General features: G+C 31.9%; 1 protein-coding gene across 2 annotated transcripts in view; it reads right to left on the bottom strand.

Moving 5' to 3' along the window:
* The window catches only part of LOC136024719 (transforming growth factor-beta-induced protein ig-h3-like), a 70,674-nt gene that overhangs the window by 30,088 nt on the left and 15,749 nt on the right, over window positions 1–24,837 (bottom strand). Inside the window, exons 5-6 of one of the 2 annotated variants that reach the window (XM_065700139.1) lie at window positions 21,171–21,380; window positions 17,946–18,095 (exon numbers count right to left, since the gene is read on the bottom strand). In XM_065700139.1, the coding sequence (XP_065556211.1) occupies window positions 18,007–18,095; window positions 21,171–21,380 (299 nt within the window). In that variant the 3' untranslated portion in view covers window positions 17,946–18,006. Of the gene's footprint in view, window positions 1–17,945; window positions 18,096–21,170; window positions 21,381–24,837 lie in introns of those variants that run through there. The other variant, XM_065700140.1, reaches the window with a different exon arrangement.

The raw sequence follows: 24,837 nt of genomic DNA, 5'->3' as shown, positions 1-24,837 counted from the left end.
ATGACACAATTACATATCAAACAATAACTCATGATCCTACTGATCAGTTCACTAATAATATTATAAATGAATTAAAGCAGCTAAAACAAAATGGTAAAATCACCCCACAACTATACAATATATTTTTCCCCGTGGTAGTTTCTGTCCTAAACTCTACGGTTTACCAAAAATACATAAACAGGGTATTCCCTTAAGACCTATTGTAGCTTGTACTAAAGCTCCCGCTGCCAATATTGGAAAATGGCTTTGTGCAGCTTTCAAACCTTTATTGTATTCTCAAAATTCCTATATTCATAACTCGGCAGATTTGGTTAAAAAACTTAGCAACACAAGTATTTCAGAAAACACAATAGTTAGTAGTTTCGACATTGTTTCTATGTTTACAAATATAGATGTAACTATTTCAGAGGAATTATTAAAAAACAAAATAGAAGAAAATTACCACTTGATCGAAACTTCAGCGACAGGAATTGATTGTGAAGTTTTAATGACTCTTGTTAAAATTTGTAATAGTTTTCTATGTATTTTCAATTTCGCGATTCTTTTTATCAGCAAAAAAATGGGTTACCCATGGGGGCACCTTTATCCGGGCTACTAGCAAATATTTACGTCGAGAATCTTGAGAATTGGGCATTGAATTCTTATTTTCTAAAACATGTCTATTGGGGTCGTTATATGGATGACGTAATTTCACTTTGGAATTATGGGGAAGCTGAACTTCGGGGCTTCTTAGATCATCTTAACACTTATGACCGAAATTTGCAGTTCACCCTTGAAGTTGAAATTGAAAATAAACTACCGTTTTTAGATGTATTAATTATTCGTAATGCTGATGAACTGGATTTTACTATATATCGAAAGCCAACACAAAACAATAGATATCTTCACTTTAATTCAAATCACCCCCCACAAGTTAAAAGAGCAGTTGTAATTTCCCTCATTGATCGTGCCCTAAATATTTGCTCCCATTCATATATAAATGAAGAAATAAATTTTATCAGAGATATTCTTTTTGGTAATTGATACCCCATTCCTTTTGTAAATAAAATAATTAGCCGTAGAATAAAAAGACATTCTTGTAAAATCGAAGAAGATACTTCACAATGTGAGGCTATTGATAAGCCCTCAAATATTGTTTATCTTCCGTATATCCCAAAGATTACAACAAAATTAAAAAATATTTGCACAAAAAATAACCTTTACGTAGTTTTTACTAATAATTTTAAAATCATCAATTTCTTAAATTCGGGTAAAGATAAGACCCCAGTTACTCGCCAAAGAGGGGTCTATCAAATACCCTGTGATTGCGGAAAATACTATGTCGGCAGGACCCATCAGAATCTAGACAAAAGGTTACAACAGCATAAAAATGACATAGACAAGGCCTTAATTTCAAATGGTTCCAACAACTCCTTTGATTCTGCTCTAGGTTGGCATATATTTAATAATCCGTCCCACATGATACTTTTTGAAAACTCTTCACTCATTAGTAATGATTTGGGAATAAAACAGGTGGTTCGAGAATCAATTGAAATTAATCTCAAAATAAATAAAAATATTTCTTTGAACAGGGACTTGGGGGAATACTCACTAAATTCTTTATACTCAAATTTAATTAAAAATGATCTAACAAAATATTTTACTAAACCAATTTATAATAGTACTGAACAAACTACGAAAAGGCCTTTGAGACAGGCTGCTAAACAAGCAAGATTAGCTTTAAGAAATTGCATCTAATCATTTTATTCTCTTTAGTTTGAATGAGTTTATATTTCTTCATTTCATTCTTTTCGCCAGTCCTGGTTGAACTTCGCTGAAGTAAGGATGCTAGGGCTATATTTTTTAAAAAAAAATGTTTTAATAAGTGTTTTTAACTAATCAGTTTTAATTCTCACAATTTGATGTAAGTTCTTTTATATATATATATATATATATATATATATATATATATATATATATATATATATATATATATATATATATATATATATATATATATATATAGTATTATATTGTGTTGAACACGGCCCTTGGACATAGGGCCGAAATATCTACATAAATAATTTCCATTGTCTTGAAAAAACTTTCCCTATTGTTTCTACGTTGTATTTGTTTTGTTATGGAAAGGCAGTGTGGTCTTCGTCGCTAACTTCCATCTTTAGTTAGGCAGCACTATTGCGCTGCGTAAGATACTTTGTTATTTTGATATTTTTGGTCAACTATTGTTTTTACTTTAATTCTGAGCAAAATGTGTTTTTAAATAAGAAGTATTGGTCTAATGGTCTAAAAACAAACAAATAAATAAATAATTAATTGTACCAACTTCGATCTTTACTTAGGCAGCACTATTGCGCAGCCTAAGATACTCTGTCATTTTGATACTTTTAATCAAAGTATCATTTAATATTTTTATTTTGATACTTTGAATTATTTGATACTTTGATTTTGAAATAAAAAGTTTTGGTCAAATCATCTAAAAACTAACGATTAAATCAATAATTAATTTTTCCAACTTCGATCTTTACTTAGGCAGCACTATTGTACTGCCTATGATACTTTTTTGCTTTGATATTTTTAATAAACTATATTTGATACTTTGATTTATTTTTTTAAATTGATTTTGAAATAAGAAATTTTGGTCTAATGGTCTAAAAACAAACAAATAAATAAATAATTAATTGTGCCAACTTCGATCTTTACTTAGGCAGCACTATTGCTCTGCCTGTGATGCTTTGCTATTTTGATATTTTTAATCAACTATTGTTTATACTTCGATTTTGACAAAAAAAAATTTTGAAAAAAGAAATTTTGGTCAATTAGTCAAAAAAAAACAAATAAATAAATAATTAATTGTGCCAACTTCGATCTTTAGTTAGGCAGCACTTTTGCGCTGCGTAAGATACTTTGTTATTTTGATATTCTTGATCAACTATTGTTTATACTTTAATTTTGAGCAAAACGTATTTTTTTTTAATAAGAAGTATTGGTCTAATGGTCTAAAAACAAACAAATAAATAAATAATTAATTGTGCCAACTTCGATCTTTACTTAGGCAGCACTATTGCTCTGCCTAAGATACTCTGTTATTTTGATACTTTTAATCAAAGTATCATTTAATATTTTTATTTTGATACTTTTAATTATTTGATGCTTTGAGTTTGAAATAAAAAGTTTTGGTCTATTGATCTAAACTAACGATTAAATCAATAATTAATTGTGCCAACTTCGATCTTTACTTAGGCAGCACTATTGCACTGCCTATGATACTTTTTTGCTTTGATATTTTTAATAAACTATATTTCATACTTTGATTTATTTTTTTAAATTGATTTTGAAATAAGAAGTTTTGGTCTAATGGTTTAAAAACAAACAAATAAATAATTTATTAATTGTTCTAACTTCGATCTTTACTTAAGCAGCACTATTGCGCAGCCTAAGATACTCTGTTATTTTGATAATTTTAATCAAAGTATCATTTAATATTTTTATTTTGATAGTTTTAAATATTTGATACTTTGATTTGAAATAAAAATTTTTGGTCTAATGATCGAAAAACTAACGATTAAATCAATAATTAATTGTGCCAACTTCGATCTTTACTTAGGCAGCACTATTGCACTGCCTATGATACTTTTTTGCTCTGATATTTTTAATAAACTATATTTGATACTTTGATTTATTTTTTTAAATTGATTTTAAATAAGAAATTTTGGTCTAATGGTTTAAAATCAAACAAATAAATAATTTATTAATTGTTCTAACTTCGATCTTTACTTAAGCAGCACTATTGCTCTGCCTTTGATACTTTGTTACTTTTGTATTGTTATTGTTGTTATTTAAGCAGCACTATCGCTCTGCCTTTGATACTTTGTTACTTTTGTATTGTTATTGTTGTTATTTAAGCAGCACCATCGCTCTGCCTTTGATACTTTGTTACTTTTGTATTGTTATTGTTGTTATTTAAGCAGCACTATCGCTCTGCCTTTGATACTTTGTTACTTTTGTATTGTTATTGTTGTTATTTAAGCAGCACTATCTCTCTGCCTTTGATACTTTGTTACTTTTGTATTGTTATTGGTGTTATTTAAGCAGCACTATCGCTCTGCCTTTGATACTTTGTTACTTTTGTATTATTATTGTTGTTATTTAAGCAGCACTATCGCTCTGCCTTTGATACTTTGTTACTTTTGTATTGTTAGGGTTGTTATTTTGATGTTGAAGAAAATCGACTTTGAAATAAGAAATTTCGAAAAAACTTAAAACTTTGGGAGTCAAAAACCAACAGAAACTAATTAACTAACAAATAACTAACAAACTGAGAATTTGATGTATAAAGATATCATTACTTTAAAATATTATTTTGCTGAAATTGTCATTTTATTTTCAGTATTGAATTCAGTTCAAAAGAAAATATTTGTAATATAATTCTTTTTCCGCTTACCACAAATGAAGCAATTGGCTTTATACTTCTACTGTTAGGGAAGGGTACAGTTCACAAATTATTTTCTGTTCGGGTATTTGTCCTTTTTATGCTTGATTTATATATTGAGGAGTAAGTTTTTCGTTTTAAGATTTATATATTTCGTTATATTCGTACCTGTTGCACATTTTTTTTTTTTTTACTATGATTATTTATTTCATTTTTTGTTCGTTTTAGGTTTCATTTATTCTTCGATAACAACAGATTTTATGTTTATAAAAAAGCTTTATTCGCATTTTCTATTTATATTTTACTCAAATTTTACTAAATTTTACCCTGTTGTATGTTTGCTTATTTTCTGTCCAGTTTTTGGATTTATTCTCAATAGTAATGTCTGGTTGCTATAAGTTAGAATTGCTATGGATTTTTATTCTGTTGATCCTAAGTTTTTGACATTCTTTGCTTTTCTTTGTAAAGCGTTTTTCGGCTAATGATCTTTTATAAGAAATATTTTTAAAATAGTTTGAAAATTGAACTTTAATAACAAGGGGTTGAACCCCATTTGGCATATGGGAATATGCTGGTTAATTTTAAATATTAGTTCCACTAATAACTTTTGTATGGGAAAAATATATTTTTATGTAATATCATAAAATGTATAGAGAGAGAGTATGATGAATCATTTAATCAAGACGAGCTTTAAAGAAAATAGTATATTTGGGTATAAAAGTCCTATATATATAATACATTATATTTTCAAGGGTGAGAGGGGATGTAAAAGGTATTTTTCGGGGGAGGGGTGTAAGAGTAAGGAAAACTAATCCAAAAAGTATTTATATTTATTTTTTATGCATTTTTGGGGGGTTAGACAGAAGTTTAGGGGGCGGCGGATGATATATTGTAGTACTTATGTATAATAGTGCTTATATATTGTAGTGCTTGTATATATATATATATATATATATATATATATATATATATATATATATATATATATATATATATATATATATATATATATATACATATATATACGTAGTACTTGACATGTAATGAAATCAATTACTAAGCCTCATTAGTTCAAAATCTTTTTTAATGTAATTTTCATTTTATTTTCAATATTGTACTCATTTTGAAAAAAAAAATATTTCTATAATAGTTCGTTTTCAGTTTAGTGCAAATAATGTAATAGGCTTTATGCTTTTACCGTTAGGGAAGGGTACAGTTACCAAATTCTTTTTGTTGCGAATTTTTGTTGCGAAGCTTTATTTACGTATTAAAAGCGATTTTTGTCGTTTCAAGATTTATTAGGTTTTATCTATTGTTTAGTAATAATAGATTTCATATTTATGTTTAGCTTTATTTGTATATTCAATTTAGATTTTACTTAATTTTAGATCTGCTGTGATTGCTTATTTATTTTGTCTTTGTGTTGGGTTTTATTTATTCTTAATAGCAATTTCTGGTCGTTTTAAGTTTGAATTATAATTTTTTATTGTTATTGTGTTATTTTTTAATTATTATTCTCATAGATTGTTATTCTTCTGAACTGAAGTTTAACATGGCCTCTGCTTGTCTTTGTAAAGCTTTTCTCGGCTAATGATCTGCGAAAAGATGTATTTTTAAAATATTTTGAAAGTTGAACATTAATGGTAAGGGATTGAGGAGGGACACGTCCATTGGCATATTGAAATATGTTGGTTAAATTTAAATTTTTTGGTCAAGTAATTACTTTTGTTTGAGAAAACTGGATTGTTATCTAATAGCATAAAATTTAAAGAGATGAATCGATTACTTATCATTTCATAAATGAAATGATGAACCAATTACTCAAGAGAAGTTTTAAAGAAAGGAGCTTATTTGGGTATACAAGTCCTAAAAGTTTATGTGAGTTGGTCAGGGCCGTATCCAAGATTTTTTCAAGCTGGACGGGGGGGGGGGTTTGTTATAGGGGGAATGGTTAAAACCAAAAACTAATCAAAAAATCATTTATATTCATTTTTAATCCGTTTTGGGTGGGGAGGGGGGCTAGACGAACATTTGTGGAGGGAGGGGGGGTTCAAGCACCCTGGATTAGGCCTTGCAGTTTATTTTTTATCTCGGTTAGGTTTTCAAGCTCAGCTTATTATAGACGGCATTATTGTGTAAAATTCTCACTGGATTGTTATCTAATAGCATAAAATTTAAAGAGATGAATCGATTACTTATCATTTCATAAATGAAATGATGAACCAATTACTCAAGAGAAGTTTTAAAGAAAGGAGCTTATTTGGGTATACAAGTCCTAAAAGTTTATGTGAGTTGGTCAGGGCCGTATCCAAGATTTTTTCAAGCTGGACGGGGGGGGGGGGTTTGTTATAGGGGGAATGGTTAAAACCAAAAACTAATCAAAAAATCATTTATATTCATTTTTAATCCGTTTTGGGTGGGGAGGGGGGCTAGACGAACATTTGTGGAGGGAGGGGGGTTCAAGCACCCTGGATTAGGCCTTGCAGTTTATTTTTTATCTCGGTTAGGTTTTCAAGCTCAGCTTATTATAGACGGCATTATTGTGTAAAATTCTCAATGAACAAACGGGAAAGAATAAAAAAAATCTGACCTGAAAAGATTTTGCTGTCATTCGTATAAGTTCCCCATTTGGCTGACTCGTTCGACGGTAATACATACTCAGTAGTGAAGTTGTACTTTTCAGCATACACTAGAATAGTCTGTTGATCAGGACCATAGTACTTAGTGGCACCTTGTTCTTCAATTGGTACAACAAATGGGGGCAATTCCCATGTATTTACTAAAACGACAGAGCCCCTAAGATCTTTAAGGCGCGTTTCAAATATCTTCTCTGAAACATTGCCAATAAATTTTGTTAGAGTAACATTTCCTGATAAATCAAAGAAATCCTGCTGAAATATTTCCCATCCTTTTTGTTTCCTTTTGAGTAGAAGAACTCTGTTGAACTTTTGCAAAATAGTTGAGCTTATAGTTCTGTTGATAAATTCTGGCTTCCCATCATCCAGAAGTACTACTATAGTACTCACTCTAATATATTTCTCTCTGAGCTTGTTTTCCAGCACCTCCAATATACCCTCCGTATTAGGCGAATGAAATAGTTGTACATCACAATTCAAATATTTTTTTTGAATAAAGTCTGACCTTAAATAATTTAAGCTATGAGGAATCTTTAAGCGAATCGTAGGTGGAGTTCTGCTTGTATAATAGTCTATACAATATTGTGGGGGCAGAAGTCTAAAGATCTGATCCAAAGATTTAAGAAAGGGTAAATTTGAAGAAGTGGTGTTTAAGAAAGTTAAAGTGAGTATAACATATATGTATTCCTTCATTTTCATATAAAAAGAATAGTTTCTCAAAAAATGATAAGTTCAAAAATAAAAAAAATCCATCTGAAAGGGAACCCAAGTATGTTTTCAGAACTTTACAGTAAGTAATTGCTACAACACTCTTCCTTTGTTAAAGATTTTATTATATAGATTTATATAGATTTAGATTTATATAGATATATTGTCTATATTTATATAGATTATATAGATTTTATTTTTCAGCCAACAAGTTGAGGTTAAACAATATTTGTATCAGAAGCTTCAGTTTGAAAGAAGACAGTGTCGAATGCTAAAAAACGAAGGCAATGTCTTTTGGAAATGTTGAAATCTTTCAAGGGTGATTTAAACAAACTAAAAGAATTAGGAACGGAGATGACCAATTATTTCAACAGAGTTAGCTTCAGTGGTATCAATTAAAAAAAATATGTAGCAGGAAGAAGGCAAGGTGAACATTTAAGGTCTAAGAGGATGAGGGGGAAGGGGTAAATTTGTTACTTTTTGAATTTTATTAATGATAATACCATTGGAAATATTTTTCATGGAATACCCCCAAAAGGCATTTTTCAGTATAGCAGGGGTTGGGCTTAAAAATACAAGGAGGACGTATTCCTCATTCCCCCGTTGACACCACTGCCTAGTTTAACTGTGACTTAGTGTAAAAAGTTAATATTGAAAATCAGTCCACTGACAAATGACAGTTTGACCAAGAACAATTCAGCAATTATACCATTTCAATATTCACAACTGACACGAGGACAATAAGTTTCGATAAACAAGAAATCTAAACTAACCTCTAAAATCTCTATTTGAAATTCATAACGGCTCAGAATTATGCCGTGACTAAGCTAATTGTCTTAATTAGCTTAATGACAAATCTTACATTAATGCATGATAATCTCATATATGATTAAGTCTCTCAAAGCGAGAGACATTTTTATTCTTCTGCAATGAAATGTATTCAAACTTAATTATTTACAAGAGTTTAAAAAGTTCAGCATGCCAGTTACTTTCAATCAATATCAAATGAGGATTGATGTTTCGAAACAGCTGATTGGAAAAAAAAGCTTTCCAAAAAGTATATTGTTAAAAAAGAATTTAAATAACCTATTGGAAAAAGGATAGCAATCAGAAATAAATTATATAATAAATAAATCTTAATCTAACCAAAATTACTATTAATAATAATGCAGCTAATAATAATAATAATAATTTATTTTTATCCTCTTTCGTTGCATTGTAACAGTGTAGTAAAGAAGAAAGAAAAAATCAACAACAAAAATGAAAATAAAAAAAGAAATAAAACAAATTAGTAAGAAGAAATAGAAGTAGTCAAATCCTAAATGAACAAAAAATAAAATAAATGAATCAAGTCAAATGTAAAACCAACAGACAGTAAGGCTATCGAGTCCCTCCTGTAAAGCCCCGACGGTGGTTTGTACTTCACTGAAAAAGCTTTATATTTTGTATTGTGAGTTTTTCGGCGCTTGTAGGATATACCCCCTACAGCTCAAGTTGCATTGACGCACTTTAAACCAGTTTCCTTTGCTATTTTTTTTTTAACTTGGCATGAGAAAATACAAACAGAAGTGACAGAATAGAAGGCAAATATACAATTTGGGCTATATATTTCGACATTAGGGCGGAGGATGAGGTATTTTGACAGTGTGAAGTCTGGAAACAATTTTTACTTGATACTGTCAGAATAATTGTAGCTTATTCATTTTGCATACGGACCCACTGTACTTTACTCCCACCCTCCTAAGATGCAAATATATTCCATAAATTTGTTTATTTTCCACCGAGCGTAATCCAAATTGTCTCTTAATTACCGAGTGCATACCATTATTTACCTCAGTACCAAATTAAATTCTAGAAGTCTTAATAATTTGTATGCATGGAACTATAAAGGAAAATTGTTTAAACTATTCTTATTTTTCTGCAAAACTGGCACATAGTCGAAGTTTTAAGATACTTAAATCTTACTCCTGTTTGCAATTAAATACAAAATAAACAATTTTTTTTACTGAGTGGGTAGTTGACCCTCCCCAGTACCTTGTTCTTTACGTTATTTTTTTTTTTAATTAAAAAGGTTATTTTACCAACTAAACATCACTCGTACGTCTGGAATCGTTTTTAAAGGATTGGGTAAAAAGTCCAACTTTAACGTACAAACCAGAGGTATTGAAAAGGAGGTGACCTCCCTCATATTTGAATAATTTTTATTCATTTTCAGTTTTGATATTACTCCTTGCTTTAAGTAGTAAAAAGTTTGTTTTAAGATTGTTATTTCTAATCATTTTTAAAATAATGCCAGGATAATTGACTCCCCCTCCATAGAAAATCCCTCATATGGAAAATCCCTTCATGGAAAATTTCTCCATGTCATATAGCCCCCCCCCCGGAAAATACCATCCTCGCTGAAAATTCTCCTAGGAAAGTTCTTGGGTACTGAAAATGAAAACTTTCATTAGCATTCTTTCATTTGAAAAATGCTTTCATTTCTGATCGTTTTCTAATCATGTTGGAAATCTCCACTTTTCAAATTTTCCAAATATCGTCTACCTCAGTGGAAATTTATACCCACGAAAAATTTTTCACAAGAGAATTTCAGTACTGTTCTATCTATAGATTCTACAAGGCCCTTGAGGGGTACACCTGGAGTCACTAGCCCCTTACTCATTTTTCTTCCAGGGCAAGATGCAGCTGCTATTACTGTTACATAATATTTTAGGAGGTATAATTGTTTACTAATACAAATTTAAATGTTTAAAAGCTTTCAGGCTCCGGCAGTAAAACCCTCAGAACTCTTAGTCGAGAGGGGGGGGGGGCAGACTTGAAAATTATCTTAGAACTCCCTTAAGATGGTAGTATAATGTGTACCTATGTAAATGGCGTAATATTGAGGCTTAGCGACTCTTGATTTTCTGCTATAACTTACGTGATTTTTTGCTATGGCTTACGAGTTTCAACATTGTGAACGTTAGTTTTGTTCTTAGAAAACACATTTTTAGCATTTGATATGACTATTTTTACTCTGTTAAAAGTTGAAGATGCTGGCAGTATTGAAATGAAACCAAGAGCACCCAATTTTGCAGTAGAAATTACAAGAGGTTGTTGGTTAATCCATTTCAGTGAAATTTTTGAAATATATAATACATCGATTTGATTCAGCATGCAAAAAGAGTTTGATTGTTCCTCTACTATTTTTGAAAGTGAAAAATTCTTAAGTAAAAAAAAATCTTGTGAAGTTTTTTACCAGGTGGCCCTTTCTCTCTCTCTAGGGAGCCAATAGACGACCCGAGGTGAAAAAAATCTTCATTCTTCGTTTTTACTTGTTTAGTCTATGATCAGCAGTGAGATTGTAGGGATTAAAAAGGGACAGGTTGGAGAAATCAAAACTCACACGGAATCTTGTCACTTTGGGAAAATGTTTGAATTTAAATTATTATTTTCAAAAGTTATCAGTCTAAGAAAAATATACTCTCAAAGAATGCTTGACGATATCATGAAAGCTGAGTCTCCATCTTTAGACTATTATATCAGACTTGTACATCGCAATCTAAATCCATCTACTTAATTTATTGACATACCAATCGAAATATAACAAAATGATTTTCTTTTTTTGCTTTCAAACACTACGCAAAATTTCATTTTTCAATGCTGATTTAAGACTCTATCCAAACAATATTTTCTGTCTCTGTTTTGCATTTCAACAACAAATAAGTGAGGATAAAAAAGAATCCAGTCCAAACAGATTTAATTGATTTGTGTTACGTCACTATTAGTGTGACGTCACTCGATTACTCCTCCTCTTTTTCTAGAAGAAAAAAAGGATTCTGTTTTCGATCGCAAGTTAGTTTCTTTTTGGTAGTGACACAATCGACAGTGAGAAAGCTTCTACACATGTCCACTATATTTGTATACATTGTCCAGCTGGTCATCTTGTGAGAATTAGACTATTGCTGATGACTATGACAAAGAGTGTAGATTATGCAGTCTATATAAATTGCGTAGCGGATATGCAGTGTCAATTAAAGACTCCAATTCCCGTTTTAAATATATTTTTGACTCTCTCACTAGAGATTGCCTATGCCCCAATTGCCACTATGATAAATGTGATCAAGGGGAAAATACTTAATCTGCATTGATTGGAATAAAACGCTAAACGATATTTAAGTTTTTCTAAGAGACTGGTTTCGTCATGATTTTAAATTGTTTTAGGGGGTAGAACCAGCTCTACGCTTCAACTGCTGGAATAATATGACAATCTGATTTCCGTGGTTCTCTTGATATATTAAAAGTGACATTAGATTCATTTGTAGAAAATATAGCCCTGACTTTAGTTGAACCCAGTAAACGTAAACGTTTACTGGGTTTTACTGGGTTTACTGGGTTTAGTGTTTCAACAGTAAACGTTGAACCCAAATGATCTACTATTACCAAGGGCTAAAAATGTAACCCTGACTTGCAAGTCAGAGTCAGTAAATGTTGAAACAAAATTATCTGCCATTACTAGTCGCTAACGATGATCACCTACTAAATGTTGAAAGCAAACGATCTGCCATTACTAATCGCGAACGATGATCACCTACACTTGGAAGAAGAAATCTAAAAGATTAAGACAAAGATTGTTACTGTACACATATATTTTATTAATAAACAAATTTACAAACGTTGATAAAAAACTTAATCCGTAGGGCAATGGAATCAACACTATGTAAACAAAAAGGGTATTTTCCACTGTAATGTTTTACAATGAGGGACTGTCTATAAAACTGCTGAGAAATTCACTGTAAGTTCAGCCACGACATAGAAATATCAAATACAGTACTGCTTGAAAACCACAGCTTTTGTTCGGCAAATATTATACTCGCATACGATTTTGAATAAGAGATTTATCATTTCGCTCGTCGAAGTCCTTGATGTTGGGATGGGTGTAGAATTCATATGGCAGCCCGAGAGGATTGGTAAATTCAATATTCGGTACTGTTTAAATTATTATTAGCCAATGATCCGTCTTTACAGTCGACGGGCTACTATTAATAATTATAATGTTATCGGCACTCCTATGAATATGTTTAAGCAAGTTCGAGGGTGTGCACTAGGTTTTGTATTTGAAAATGAACGGGTCTAAGTTGGACACACTGATTATTAGATTTGTATTCACAGTGTCAATTTCAATGGAACACTTCCATCAGGATTTTTTTCGCAATAGGTTTCAAATTGATTAAGCTAGATTAATGCTATATTCTCCTTCAACGACTTGACAAATGTGAAGTCAAAACCTACAGTTCCCGTTTGGAGAATAGTCATATGTTGAGTCGAATATGAGTCCAGTACAATGATTCCTCGAGTTCTACCAATCAATGTGTCGGTTATAAGAAAGTTGTTTTGGGTGTTTCAACGAATATGTTTAACGTTAACATTTTAAAGTATATGTTCATTGTACGCTGGGAACTAGCGTGGGTAAATATAGTTTATATAAAGGTAGGTGAATAGTCTTCTTTTCATACCATTACTACGGAAGTGAGAGGCAGCAAAAAACATAACCGAATTAAAGCGGACTTGTGATGAATTCGAAGATAATTCTCAAAAAGCATTAATTTATGAACTAAGGAGATGTGAAGTGGAGGCCATGGATAAAATTGCTGAGGATCTGGAAGATGCGGCTAGACGGCATAATAGTAAAATATTATACTGTCATGTTAATAAATTGAAAGGGAGTTGCCAATCCGGACTAGTCCCAGTTAAAGATAGAAATGGGGCCACAATTAGTGATAAGGAAAAAGTTAAAGAACGATGGGTTGAACATTTTGAGAGTGTGCTAAACCGAGATACAGTTGCAGGAAAAGATATAGATGAAAATGAAAAAGTTTGTGATACATTGGATGTGAAGGAAGATTTGTTTAGTGAGGAAGAATTAGCGATAGTAATAAAAAGATTAAAAAATAATAAGGCTCCAGGTTCTGATAGTATGATTAATAAGTTTCTTAAATATGGTAGCTCTGAGGTTAGGAATAAGCTACTGAGGATTATGAACATGATTTTTAGGGGGAGTACCCAATGATTTTAGGAAAACCTTAATTAAACCACTGTATAAGAAAGGTGACAAGAGTGAGTGTCGTAATTATCGAGGCATTAGTCTGGTCTCTGTAGGTAGCAAACTATTGAGTAGTATGATACTTTTTAGACTGAGAGATGCTGTAGACAAAGTTTCAAGGAAAGATCAATGCAGTTTTAGAAAAGGTAGAGGATTTGTCGACCAAGTTTTCACTCTTAGGTTAATAATTGAGAAGTCCCTTTGTTGTCAAACACCTTTGGTCCTCAGTTTTATCAATTATCAACAAGCTTTCGATTCTGTTGATAAAAGAGTGTTAATAAAGGTCTTATAGTTATGTGGTATACCAGAAAAATACATTAAAGTGATTTGTGCTATGTACCAGAATAATACTGCTGCGGTTAAGGTAGGAAATGAGGTTAGCAACTGCAAATTTTCGTTTTTGTGGCCTTCCAACAGACATAATATTATAAACTTACTTATTCATTTGAAACTCAACAGTTTTATTTATGCTGTTCATGACATCATCTAAGAGAAGTTTTCAAAGTTTTCAAATTAATATAATTAGCTGTTGCTATGACATGTCGATATGCGCTTTTGATAACTTATATATTCACATAATTGCTGACATGTTCATTTTTATACTCTTAACCTTACGTGTAGCTTCAATGGAAGTAGTAGTTGGAATAGTAGTAGTAGTGGAAGTAGCAGTATTAGTAGTTGAGTGTACATATTGCCTTCAGGTCAATTGATCTTCCCCTTTAAGCATTCTCTGAAACTTCCAAATTAATAACCCAATTAATTCTTGCGATACGGTCTTTGAAATTCTGCTTGCACATAGTATGTTTTGATTTAGTTCAAATTTCCCTTTAATTTTAGCCTATTTTAGCCTTCATACACTTAGCCTTAATGGTGCTAGTACCATAGTAAAAAAATAAATCACCAGCGCAACAGCACAAACACAAAAACAAACGAACACCATAAAACCAAACATAAAAAATATAAACTATAAAAAGAAAAAAAAAGAAAAATTATACATCCAAAATGAATGACAGAAGGAGAAAGGAAGACTGTGTTCCTACTCTAGCAATTAATATAGATAAGTACTTGAACGAGGCCTTAACCCTACTCATTCTTCCGATTAAATAGGTCAAACAGCATAGCCAGACACAATCAACCACAAAGAATAATTCATGGACAGGCAGTCGTGTGGTAAGTGAGTATAAATCGTCATATACAGAATATTTAAAACAAGAAATAAGATAAATAGTTCAAAGGCGACCACCCAACACAAGGGCTCATCTGGAGAATACACACCTGCCTATTGGGTTTTGGCGGTTAAAATTCCCAGCCCAGGATATATATATATATATATATATATATATATATATATATATATATATATATATATATATATATATATATATATATATATATATATATATATATATATATATATATATATATGTATATATATATATATATATATATATATATATATATATATATATATATATATATATATATATATATATATATATATATATATATATATATATATATATATATATATATATATATGGAGGAAATAGTAATAAGGGAGGTACAAGAGAGGCTGAAGAACCAAGAAATCCAGATATGGTGGGCAAGTCTGGATCGGTCAGGATCATTAAAATTTTATAGACAGATAAAGTGTAGTTGGGGAGAGGATGTATTTTGGAAGGTTAAGTTAAGTAGAGAGGATTAGAAGGGTTATTTGGATTGGAGGGGAAATGGATTTTTGATTGGTGAGAAAAAAAAGTATCAAGGGAGAAAAGGGGAGAAGATAGAATCTATTGCTTGTCCTATGTGTGGATCTCAGGATAAAAGTTTGATACATTTTTTGTCTGAATGTGTCGAATTGAATGAATGGAGGCGAGAGATGTATGGTAAAGAAAAATTAAATGAGATATTGATCGTAGATAGAATGAAAGAGACAAATTTCCTGAGTATTAAAAGGATAGCAATGTTTGTGAGGATTGCAGCGGCACATCGTGAGCGTTTTCTTGAAATAGTATTAATTTATTTTAGTTAATTTGTTGTTTGTTATGTAAATTTCCTATGGCCCAGGGGCTTTTTCTGGAATAAATTACTATTAAATTACTATATATATATATATATATATATATATATATATATATATATATATATATATATATATATATATATATATATATCCAGAGTCCTGAATCTTTTTCCTACCCTATTTTTCTATGAGAAAAAAATCTAGAAAATCAGCAGTCCTATGGACCTTGTCTTCTAAATTTTGGTAGTGGTTCAACTTATTATAATAAGGACATTGGAACGTAACCACTTTATTGTCAGGCAAAAAGTTTGTCGAACCCCATTTTTGACTCAAAGCCAAATTAGTTTTGCTCTTTTGTTTCATATTGGAATGAATGTTCATATTTCATATGGAATGAATGTCTATTATGATTTGATATATCTTTAAAAGGATGTATTTTGAACTATCTCTTCATCCAGAGTAATCCATGTCGAACTATAAAAGGTCGGTAATTTAACAAACAAATAAGGGAATGCAGTAATTTATTAGTTCCAAATAAAGAATGATGTGTTCCAGAACTATTTATCCTAAAAAACTGAAGAAATTTGTTATGTTTTCATTTAAATGGCAAGTTTTATCCTAATACAAAACCATTCAAAAGTTTGTGGCTTGATTTGTTTTTTATATAGCCCATTTGCTGGAACTAAGTTGTGATACACTTTGTCCGTGTCGTCAAATAGAAATTGCTTCAGAATTTCAATGAAAATTAGTCGAGTCTCTGTGGCAAAGAACTACAAACAGGGTGCCAAGAAAAAGGAATTATTATTTTATTACCAGAATGGCGTGGTAGTGACTCTGACTCTTAAATACAGAACTAGAACTTTCAATTTCAAATCAATTTACCCTACTTCAAAGTTCATGCGACCACCTCTTCCATTATGCTCCCAGGGCATAACTTACAACGCTTGCCACCAGGGTCTGAGAGTTTGTGTTAACCCTAGAGGCATTGTCATATGAGCTTTGAACTATTTAGAAACAAACGGCTATATTAAGGTTTTAATTGAGTGTATTTGAGGAAAAGAGGGCGTTTGTGGGGAGAGCCAGTTGCCCTCTGATAAATTTATACTCTTAAAAAATCACTAAAACTTCCGATTTTCAATCAAGTAAGCCCCCCCTCCAAAGTTTATACGACCACTCTTTCTATGAAAACTGAATATGTTTGCTATGGGCTGTTAGAATAACTCATAGCCCTTGTCGTTAGTTATCCACTATGCTGAACAAAATGGCATTTTAAAAATTTTGATTGGACGTGTTTGGGGAAATGATGGGTAGAGAGGGCATTTCGTCCTCCAATCTCATTTGACTTCTAAAAAGAGCACTAGACCTTTCAATTTCCAATCGAATGAGCTCCTTCTGAAATTTCTATAGCAATTTCATCTACATGAGGTGCTGTGATATATATATATATATATATATATATATATATATATATATATATATATATATATATATATATATGTATATGTATTATATATTTATAACGCATGCTGCTCATACCACTCTTTACTCAGGAAGCGCTAAGGCACTTAGAGAGGAAATAATAGTAAGGCTCTTGAGAGTTTTTGGATTGTAATTAGAAGATGAAGACAAACGGCCCGTGGTCACGTAAATGGGTATTTGACTGCAAAAGTGTCTAAAAATAATCACTGATGTACCAGTTTAACACCTTTTGGGGCACAATTTGTAAAAAAAAAAAATGTCTAAATGGTAAACAGGCACGTACACGATATCTGTTTCGAAATGGCTCACAAACCCGAAACAATGCATGAATAGAAATGGAAAATGAAACAGATTATTAGAAATAAATATGGTAATCATTGGATTCTAGAAGGAGAGGAATGCAAGATTCCAAGGTGCTGTATGCGATCATATGATTGCTGAGAGTTCGAAAAGTAGATCTGTGGCCCATGTATTGGTTTATTTTATGTATTAGTTTATTTATTTAATTCGCTTCGGCTACACATTTTCTAATAAGTTTTTGTATGCTTCTAATAACATTTTCAATTTACTAGAAAGGTTATCCAGTACCTGGCTAATAAAATGTTTTATTTGGAAACATCTTAAATCATTATAAAACAAAATTACTCTTTTATATGACAGCATCAATCACATGAACAACTCCGTTTGTTGCGACCAGATCAGTTTCGATTACATTTGCAGCGTCGACAGTAACACCATCTAAAATATATAATCGTGAGACATTTGACGTTAATAATGGCCAGCTGCGCTATCTGGTAAAAATAGTTTAGTGACAGTACAGATAAGCTCCGAGTATTTCCTTTTCTCCCAGTATTATCACCACCATCAGGAACTGAACAATGATCGTAATAAAATTTTACAGTATTTGACAAGTAATAAGACGAGAACTATGCTTTCTTTCTAGAGTAACCGATTTTTTATACTTTAAAACACCCTTGTTGATGTTTTTGTTTGGGGTTTGACGTGTTCGACCAATAGGTCATATGCGTTCGTATCACTCAGTTGTTCTGTGCCTTCTATAATCACTAGCATGCTTAGGTGTCACTTCAGTCAGTATTCACTGAACCAGAACAGTATCACTTGACTTGCTAATGGAGGGAGTTATTTGCCTGCAGCAAGCGCCTGCACATTATAAAACAAAACTCCCTGCTCTAATGGTAATAACTTTAGAACAAAAAATACAATATATTATTATAAATTACCGTCAGTGCTGGGAGATTTTTTATAATATGAGTTGTTCTTGTTTACTTTATTGTTTATATATATTTTTTTTTTGCTGTGTTTTAGTCGTCGTTTTTTTTTTGTTTGTGATGTCTTAAAAAAAAGTCTTAAATTGTCACTTGTAATTTTTTTGTCCGATTAGAAAGGCTTCCAGACGTGGGATCGAAATATTCGGAGTATTTTTAATTTTTTTATAGTTAAAGTGTATTTTTTTTTATTTTATTTTTGTTCACTGCTTTGACGAAATTAAACCCATTTTTTCTTTGTTTAATTTTTCGTAAATGGAAAAGTAGTGGGGTCTAAGAAATTATTCTTTTATTATAATCTAATAAAAATGAAAGCCTAAAGTAACAGTTGAAAAAAGGTCGAAACAAATTCTCGTTTATATTTACTTTTTAATCTTTGATAAAGCCTTGTACATTTGTAGTGACACTGAGGAATTAAAATTAAAGAAAAACTAGGATTATTTATATGTTTTTTTTTTTATCAACTGGGTGGACTGACTGTGTTGTGGTTTTAGCAAAACAGGATTATCATTGACTATATATTATAAAACATAGTTCATTATTAGCTTCTTTTTTATATTTTGCGGCAAAACAGTCTTTGGAATACAAATGCATAAACTAATTTTTAATGTAAGGAGGGCATTTCAGGAGGACCAAATTTGAAAGAAACATAAAACCAGGTGAATTATGTGAAACAACAACAACTAAACACAAAATTTTTCTGAGATTTTTCCACAAAGATAGAATCTGGACCCTAAGGCCTTCTTCCTTGTGGAGTAATTTTACTCGTAGACGCCTTAGAGATACTTCTCAGTCATTATTATTCGCCAAAACAATTAAAATGATGGTGCAAGCAAAAACAGCTTTTAAATAGAGCTAAGGCATGTTCAAAATCTACGTTGGTTACATCCTATATACCATAATATGTACCTACTCAATTGCTTTTAAAAAATATAGGTCCTGAACAAACAAAGTTCCTCCTGTTAAAACGCATTTCCCATTTTCTATCTCATCAATTTTCAAAATCTACATTAATTACACCACATACACCATAATATGTACCTACTCAATTACCTTAAAAAAAAAGCTGATCTCGAAAAAAGAAAGCTGTTCCTGTTATATTCATTTCCTATTTTCTTTCGCGGCTCTGTTCAAAATCTACATTAGTTACACCCTACATACCATAATATGTACCTACTCAAATTGCTTTAAAAAATGTAGATCCATAAAAGAAAAACTGTTCCTGTTATACCCATTTCCCATTTTCTTTCACAGTGATCTAATCAACGTTATCAAAATGCTTCGTGGTTACGAACACTAGGTAAGGAGTAAGGAGTACGAACACTAGGAACACTAGGTAGAGTTCAACGGGGTTGAACTCTAGAAAACAGGGTTTTGGTAACAATAGATAAATCAGTGGAATCGGATTTTCATCCTGATTTGAAATATGTGAAGTTGAACAAGTTTAAACCATTAAGCACATTTTGTTGTATATCTCGGTCTATTCTAAGTGATAGATTTAAGGCTATTTCAGTGAAGGTCAACCAAATCCAACGGAATATATCAAGAAAATATCAAGGTTTATATTTTTGATCATTTATTAACTGCTGAGATTTTAAATGGTACTTCCAATATGCTGAATGAACGTAGAAAAAGAGAAAGTAATCAAATCTCCCAAAAACACTATAAGTAAAACTAATGTGAACGGGTCTTTTCTGGGGCAAATGGTAAATTCGTCCAAATAGTAAAAAACAGAAATTAATTTACTTCGTTTGAATGTTCTTTTTCTTCCAAAAAAAGTTATTTTCAGGATTTACTTATCTGATTTTGTCATGATAGGCAAGTCTGGCTTTCAATCTTTTAAGCCAGTGTTTTCAGATGATCTTGGGTAGTATCAAAAGCTTGGCTCCCGTGGCAAGCCTGATTAGCAGAGTAGTAGTACCAATTGTAGTCTATGGGGGGGGGGAATAAGCCATTTCCTTTCTGCCACTACAACACTTTTTCCTTTACAAGGACTTGTCCAATAATTTTACTCTAATAAATTTAAGAATAATTATAGTTCCTAGTGTGATCCTACTTTAGTCTAATGATGAAAATGACTAAGTATGGGCGGAATATTTTTAACAACAGAGAGGTAAATATATTTCCAGTATCAATTGAGTTCCTAATTTTAAATTTAAACAAAGAGAAATGAACTACTTGTGAAAATTTTGTGACCCAGTACTTCTCATTTTCATTTAGCTAATTAAAATTTTGACAATAATTATGTAGAACTTAGCTTTTACTTAGGTTTACTAGTTTAAAGGTACACGCAGAAGGTTATAAAACCAAAAAGGTTTAAAAGAAACTGTTAATTTTACCTCAAGAAATAAGGCATAATGTGATTGATTCACGAAAAAGTGTTTTAAAAAATGCCCAAAATTATGTCATCCACAACGTTATGGTCAAAACACCCAAAATATCATGTCCAAAATTAAGAATCCTTATTCATGTCGTTTCTAAATTATGAAAATACACTCCACATATTATATAAAAGCTCAAGACTCACCAGGTCCAACGTTGAGAACTAGGTTATCATCTGAGGCAGATGGAACTTCTCCACTTGTCACCCCAGTGGCAAAGATAGTAGTGGGAGCTACGTGGCCAAGAAGAACTTTTTTCAGTGCTCCTTCAGGTTGTGAAAGAAGAGCATCAAGAACGCCTTCTGGCAGAGCATCGAAAGCAGCATTAGTTGGAGCAAAGAGGGTGAATGGGCCACCTTCAACGGGAAAAAAATCAAAATAATTTTTTGCATAGATAGTGGCTACGAAAGTCAAGGTTTGCAACATCAAGGGAGAGTTTGCTTCGTGCAAAAACTCTTAAGACTAAATTATTTATTAAGTTATATTTTAGGGTTTATATAGTACCAGTATTTTGTAGTTAGTTGTACACTTGAACTTTATCACATGCTTCTCAGACTCCTTCGAAGTTCTGTCACGAAGGGCTTTGCCGATCATAATTTCAAAGTTCAAGCTTATTTCAGATTTATCAAGTCGGAAAAAAGTTGGAATATTTTGAACAAAAATAAAAACCACCAGGAAAGATTCCACTCTTCTGTTAGTACCAATTGGAAAGTGGAGTCCACTTTCCGCCACCTGGTCTACATCTTGGAGCGCCACGTGCGCTATTCAGTTCCACCGTGCACGGAAGAGTCACCGCAACGCTTGGAACTGTTCCTCCGTACGCTTGGCACGCGCCACCTGGTGTATGTGACTTCTAAACGTCGGCAATCCATCATTAAAAGCTTCAATAACTTTTTGTAACCATTTGTGCAAACAGCGAAAGCGATAATTTAGAAGGGGCTGTTACTAGTCAAACAATATTTAGGAAAAAAAAAATGAAATGAAGTTCGAGCTTTCGACTCGAACTGGTTAATAGTCGAAACTCTTCAAACAGGAAAGATTACACTCTTCTGGTTAATAGTTATCACATTTTAATACTGTAAAATACGGAAATCCTAAAAGAGGCTATAGTCCTGGATTTCTTAAGGCAGCCGATTAATACTATTTGACTGAAAAGCATTCCAAGCTTCAAAAATTTCAGATGTGACTTTCGCGGGTAAATCACAAAACCCGGTACTTACCCCCGGAAAATAAGATCAGGTTGCTATTGAAGGAGAGCTAGTAGAGTTGCATGTACGAGGTTAAATGCTTAGGGTCTAAATACCGAATGTTAGAGGGTTAAAGAAAGAAGTACATTCGCCTATTTGAAATGCTTATTTTTAAAAACTAATATGATGTCGACGAAAAGTCAGCAATATGAAAAAATGCTTATGAAAGATGACACTTAAAAGTGAAATTTTGAAAGTATTTGATCACCGCTGTCACTGACCACTATTCTCTTTCAGGAACATTCAATAAAAAAAAACAAGTTTATGTAACTGAAAGTAAGGAGCGACATTAAAACTTAAAACGAACAGAAATTACTCCGTATATGAAAGAGGCTGTTCCCTCCTCAACGCCCCGCTCTTTGCGATAAAGTTTGACTCTTTCTCTCAAATCTACTTTTTAAAACAGTGAAAAACTTTTGCAAAAAGAACGTTCATTTATGAACGTTTTTGCATTAATGCATGTCTTGGTTTTGGCTCTCCGCACATGAATAATTAGAACGAAATTTGCATAATTTTTGTTTTTTTTTTTGCTAAATGACTTTTTCTTAGTTTTGATCGGACTGTCTTAAGAAGGACGGAGTGGGGGAGGAGGCCTAGTTGCTCTTCAATCTTTTGGTTACTTAAAAAGACAACTAGAACTTTTAATTTTTCACGAAAGTTTTTATTAATAAAAAATATACGTAACTTCCAAATTAACTTTGGTAACGAACTTCTATATTCCTATATTTTTACTACGTAGATTAGGGGGTTTTCCCCCTCTTTAATACCTTGCTCTTTGCACTAAAGATTAAATTTTGTCCCAGTTCTTTAAGAATGACCCCTGAATCACAAAGGCCGTAGAAGAAATAGTTACTAAAATAAATTACTAAAAATACTTTAGCGTAAAGAACAGGTATTTAGAAGGAGATGAGCCCCTCATATGCGTAATAATTTCCGTTCGTTTTGTTTTAATGCTGCTCCTTACTTTCAGTTAAAAAAAAACTTTTTTCATATTTATCATTTCATTGTCTTCTGTTTTAAATAATATTAGAAAATCTTTCGCCCCCTTCATGGAAATTCTCTCCTCCCATGACGTATTCCCCATTGAAAGATCCTTCCACGTAACCCCTCCCCTCAAGCGCCTCCCTAACCAGGAAAAAAATTCCCCTGAAAACGTCTGTACACTTCCCAATAACCATTACTGTATGTAAACACTGGTCAAAGTTTGTAACTTGCCGCCCCACCCCTGGGGCCTTCGAGGGAGTAAGTCGTCCCCAAAGACATGATTATTATGTTTTTCGACTATGTTGAACAAAATGGCTATCTAAGAATTTTGAACCTTTGACTTTGGGAAAAAATGAGTGTGGGAGGGGGTCTAGGTGCCCTCCAATTTTTGGTCACTTAAAAAGGACACTATAACTTTTAATTTCCTTTATAATGAGCCCTCTTGCAGCATTCTTGGAAAACTGGGTCGATACGATCACCCCTGGGGAAAAGAAAAAAAAACAAATAAACACGCACCCGTGATCGGTCTTTTGGTAAAAAATACGAAATTTCACGTTTTTATAGATAGGAGCTTGAAAATTCTACATTCAGGTTCTCTGATACGCTAAATCTGATGGTCTGATTTTCATTAAGATTCTATAGCTTTTAGTTATAGACTCTTTTTAGTTTAGATTCCATGACTTTTAGGGGGTGTTCCCCCTATTTTCCAAAATAAGGCCAATTTTCTCAGGCTCATAACTTTTGATGAGTAAGACTAAATTTGATGAAACTTGTATATTTAAAATCAGCACAAAAATACAATTCTTTTGATGTATCTATTAGTATTAAAATCCCATTTTTAAAAGTTTCGTTTACTATTAAGCCGGATCGCTCCTTACTACAGTTCATTACTACGAACTGTTTGATCAAATGAAGAGACAAAAGCCGATATGATTAGGAGGGAGAACTTTCCCTGATTATATAAAGTGTCACCTAAGACATTTTTGTCCATACCCTGGATAGGGTTGGATCTTTGAAGTGGCTGATGGGCGAGAAACAGCAGGGGAGATGTTAGAACAGTGACTGCCTAAATATCGCCAATGAAACCATAAGACACAGAAGAAACATTCATCAAGTTGGACAAAAAAAAGCAATTATAAAAACAAGTGAGGTCAATTTTTGGCTATTGGAAAAAAAAGAAAACCTCTCAAAAAAGGAAAAAACTCAAAAAAGGGAAGGAACAAAGTAATATATTTAAGAAAAAACTAACCTTTTACAGCAAGCTAAACCGAGTGAGAAATATGAACAAAAAAAATGAAAGACCATTCAAAAATTAAATTAGGTAGAAATCATGAGACTACTGCAGCCTATCTACTGACCTGAATTGTATTGAGAAAGTTAATAGACCTTGTTAGAAAAAAGGAAGGTAAGTTGAAACTCTTTTTATTAAAATCTCGTAAATAAGGTTTATTAAACATCCCAGTATCTTTGCTTAAACTGATGTCTTTATGTATGAAAAACAAAAAGATCATTCAAGCAGATAGCTTCACTTACTAAGTAACTTTACTTAGTAAACTTTACCTTCACCTTCCTTAGTAAAGGC

The sequence above is a fragment of the Artemia franciscana genome, chromosome 3 (genome assembly GCF_032884065.1).
Source record: "Artemia franciscana chromosome 3, ASM3288406v1, whole genome shotgun sequence".
Classification (NCBI taxonomy): Eukaryota; Metazoa; Arthropoda; class Branchiopoda; order Anostraca; family Artemiidae; genus Artemia; species Artemia franciscana.
The sequence above is the reverse complement of the archived record's forward strand: the minus strand, read 5'-3'. Positions and strand labels throughout refer to the sequence as shown.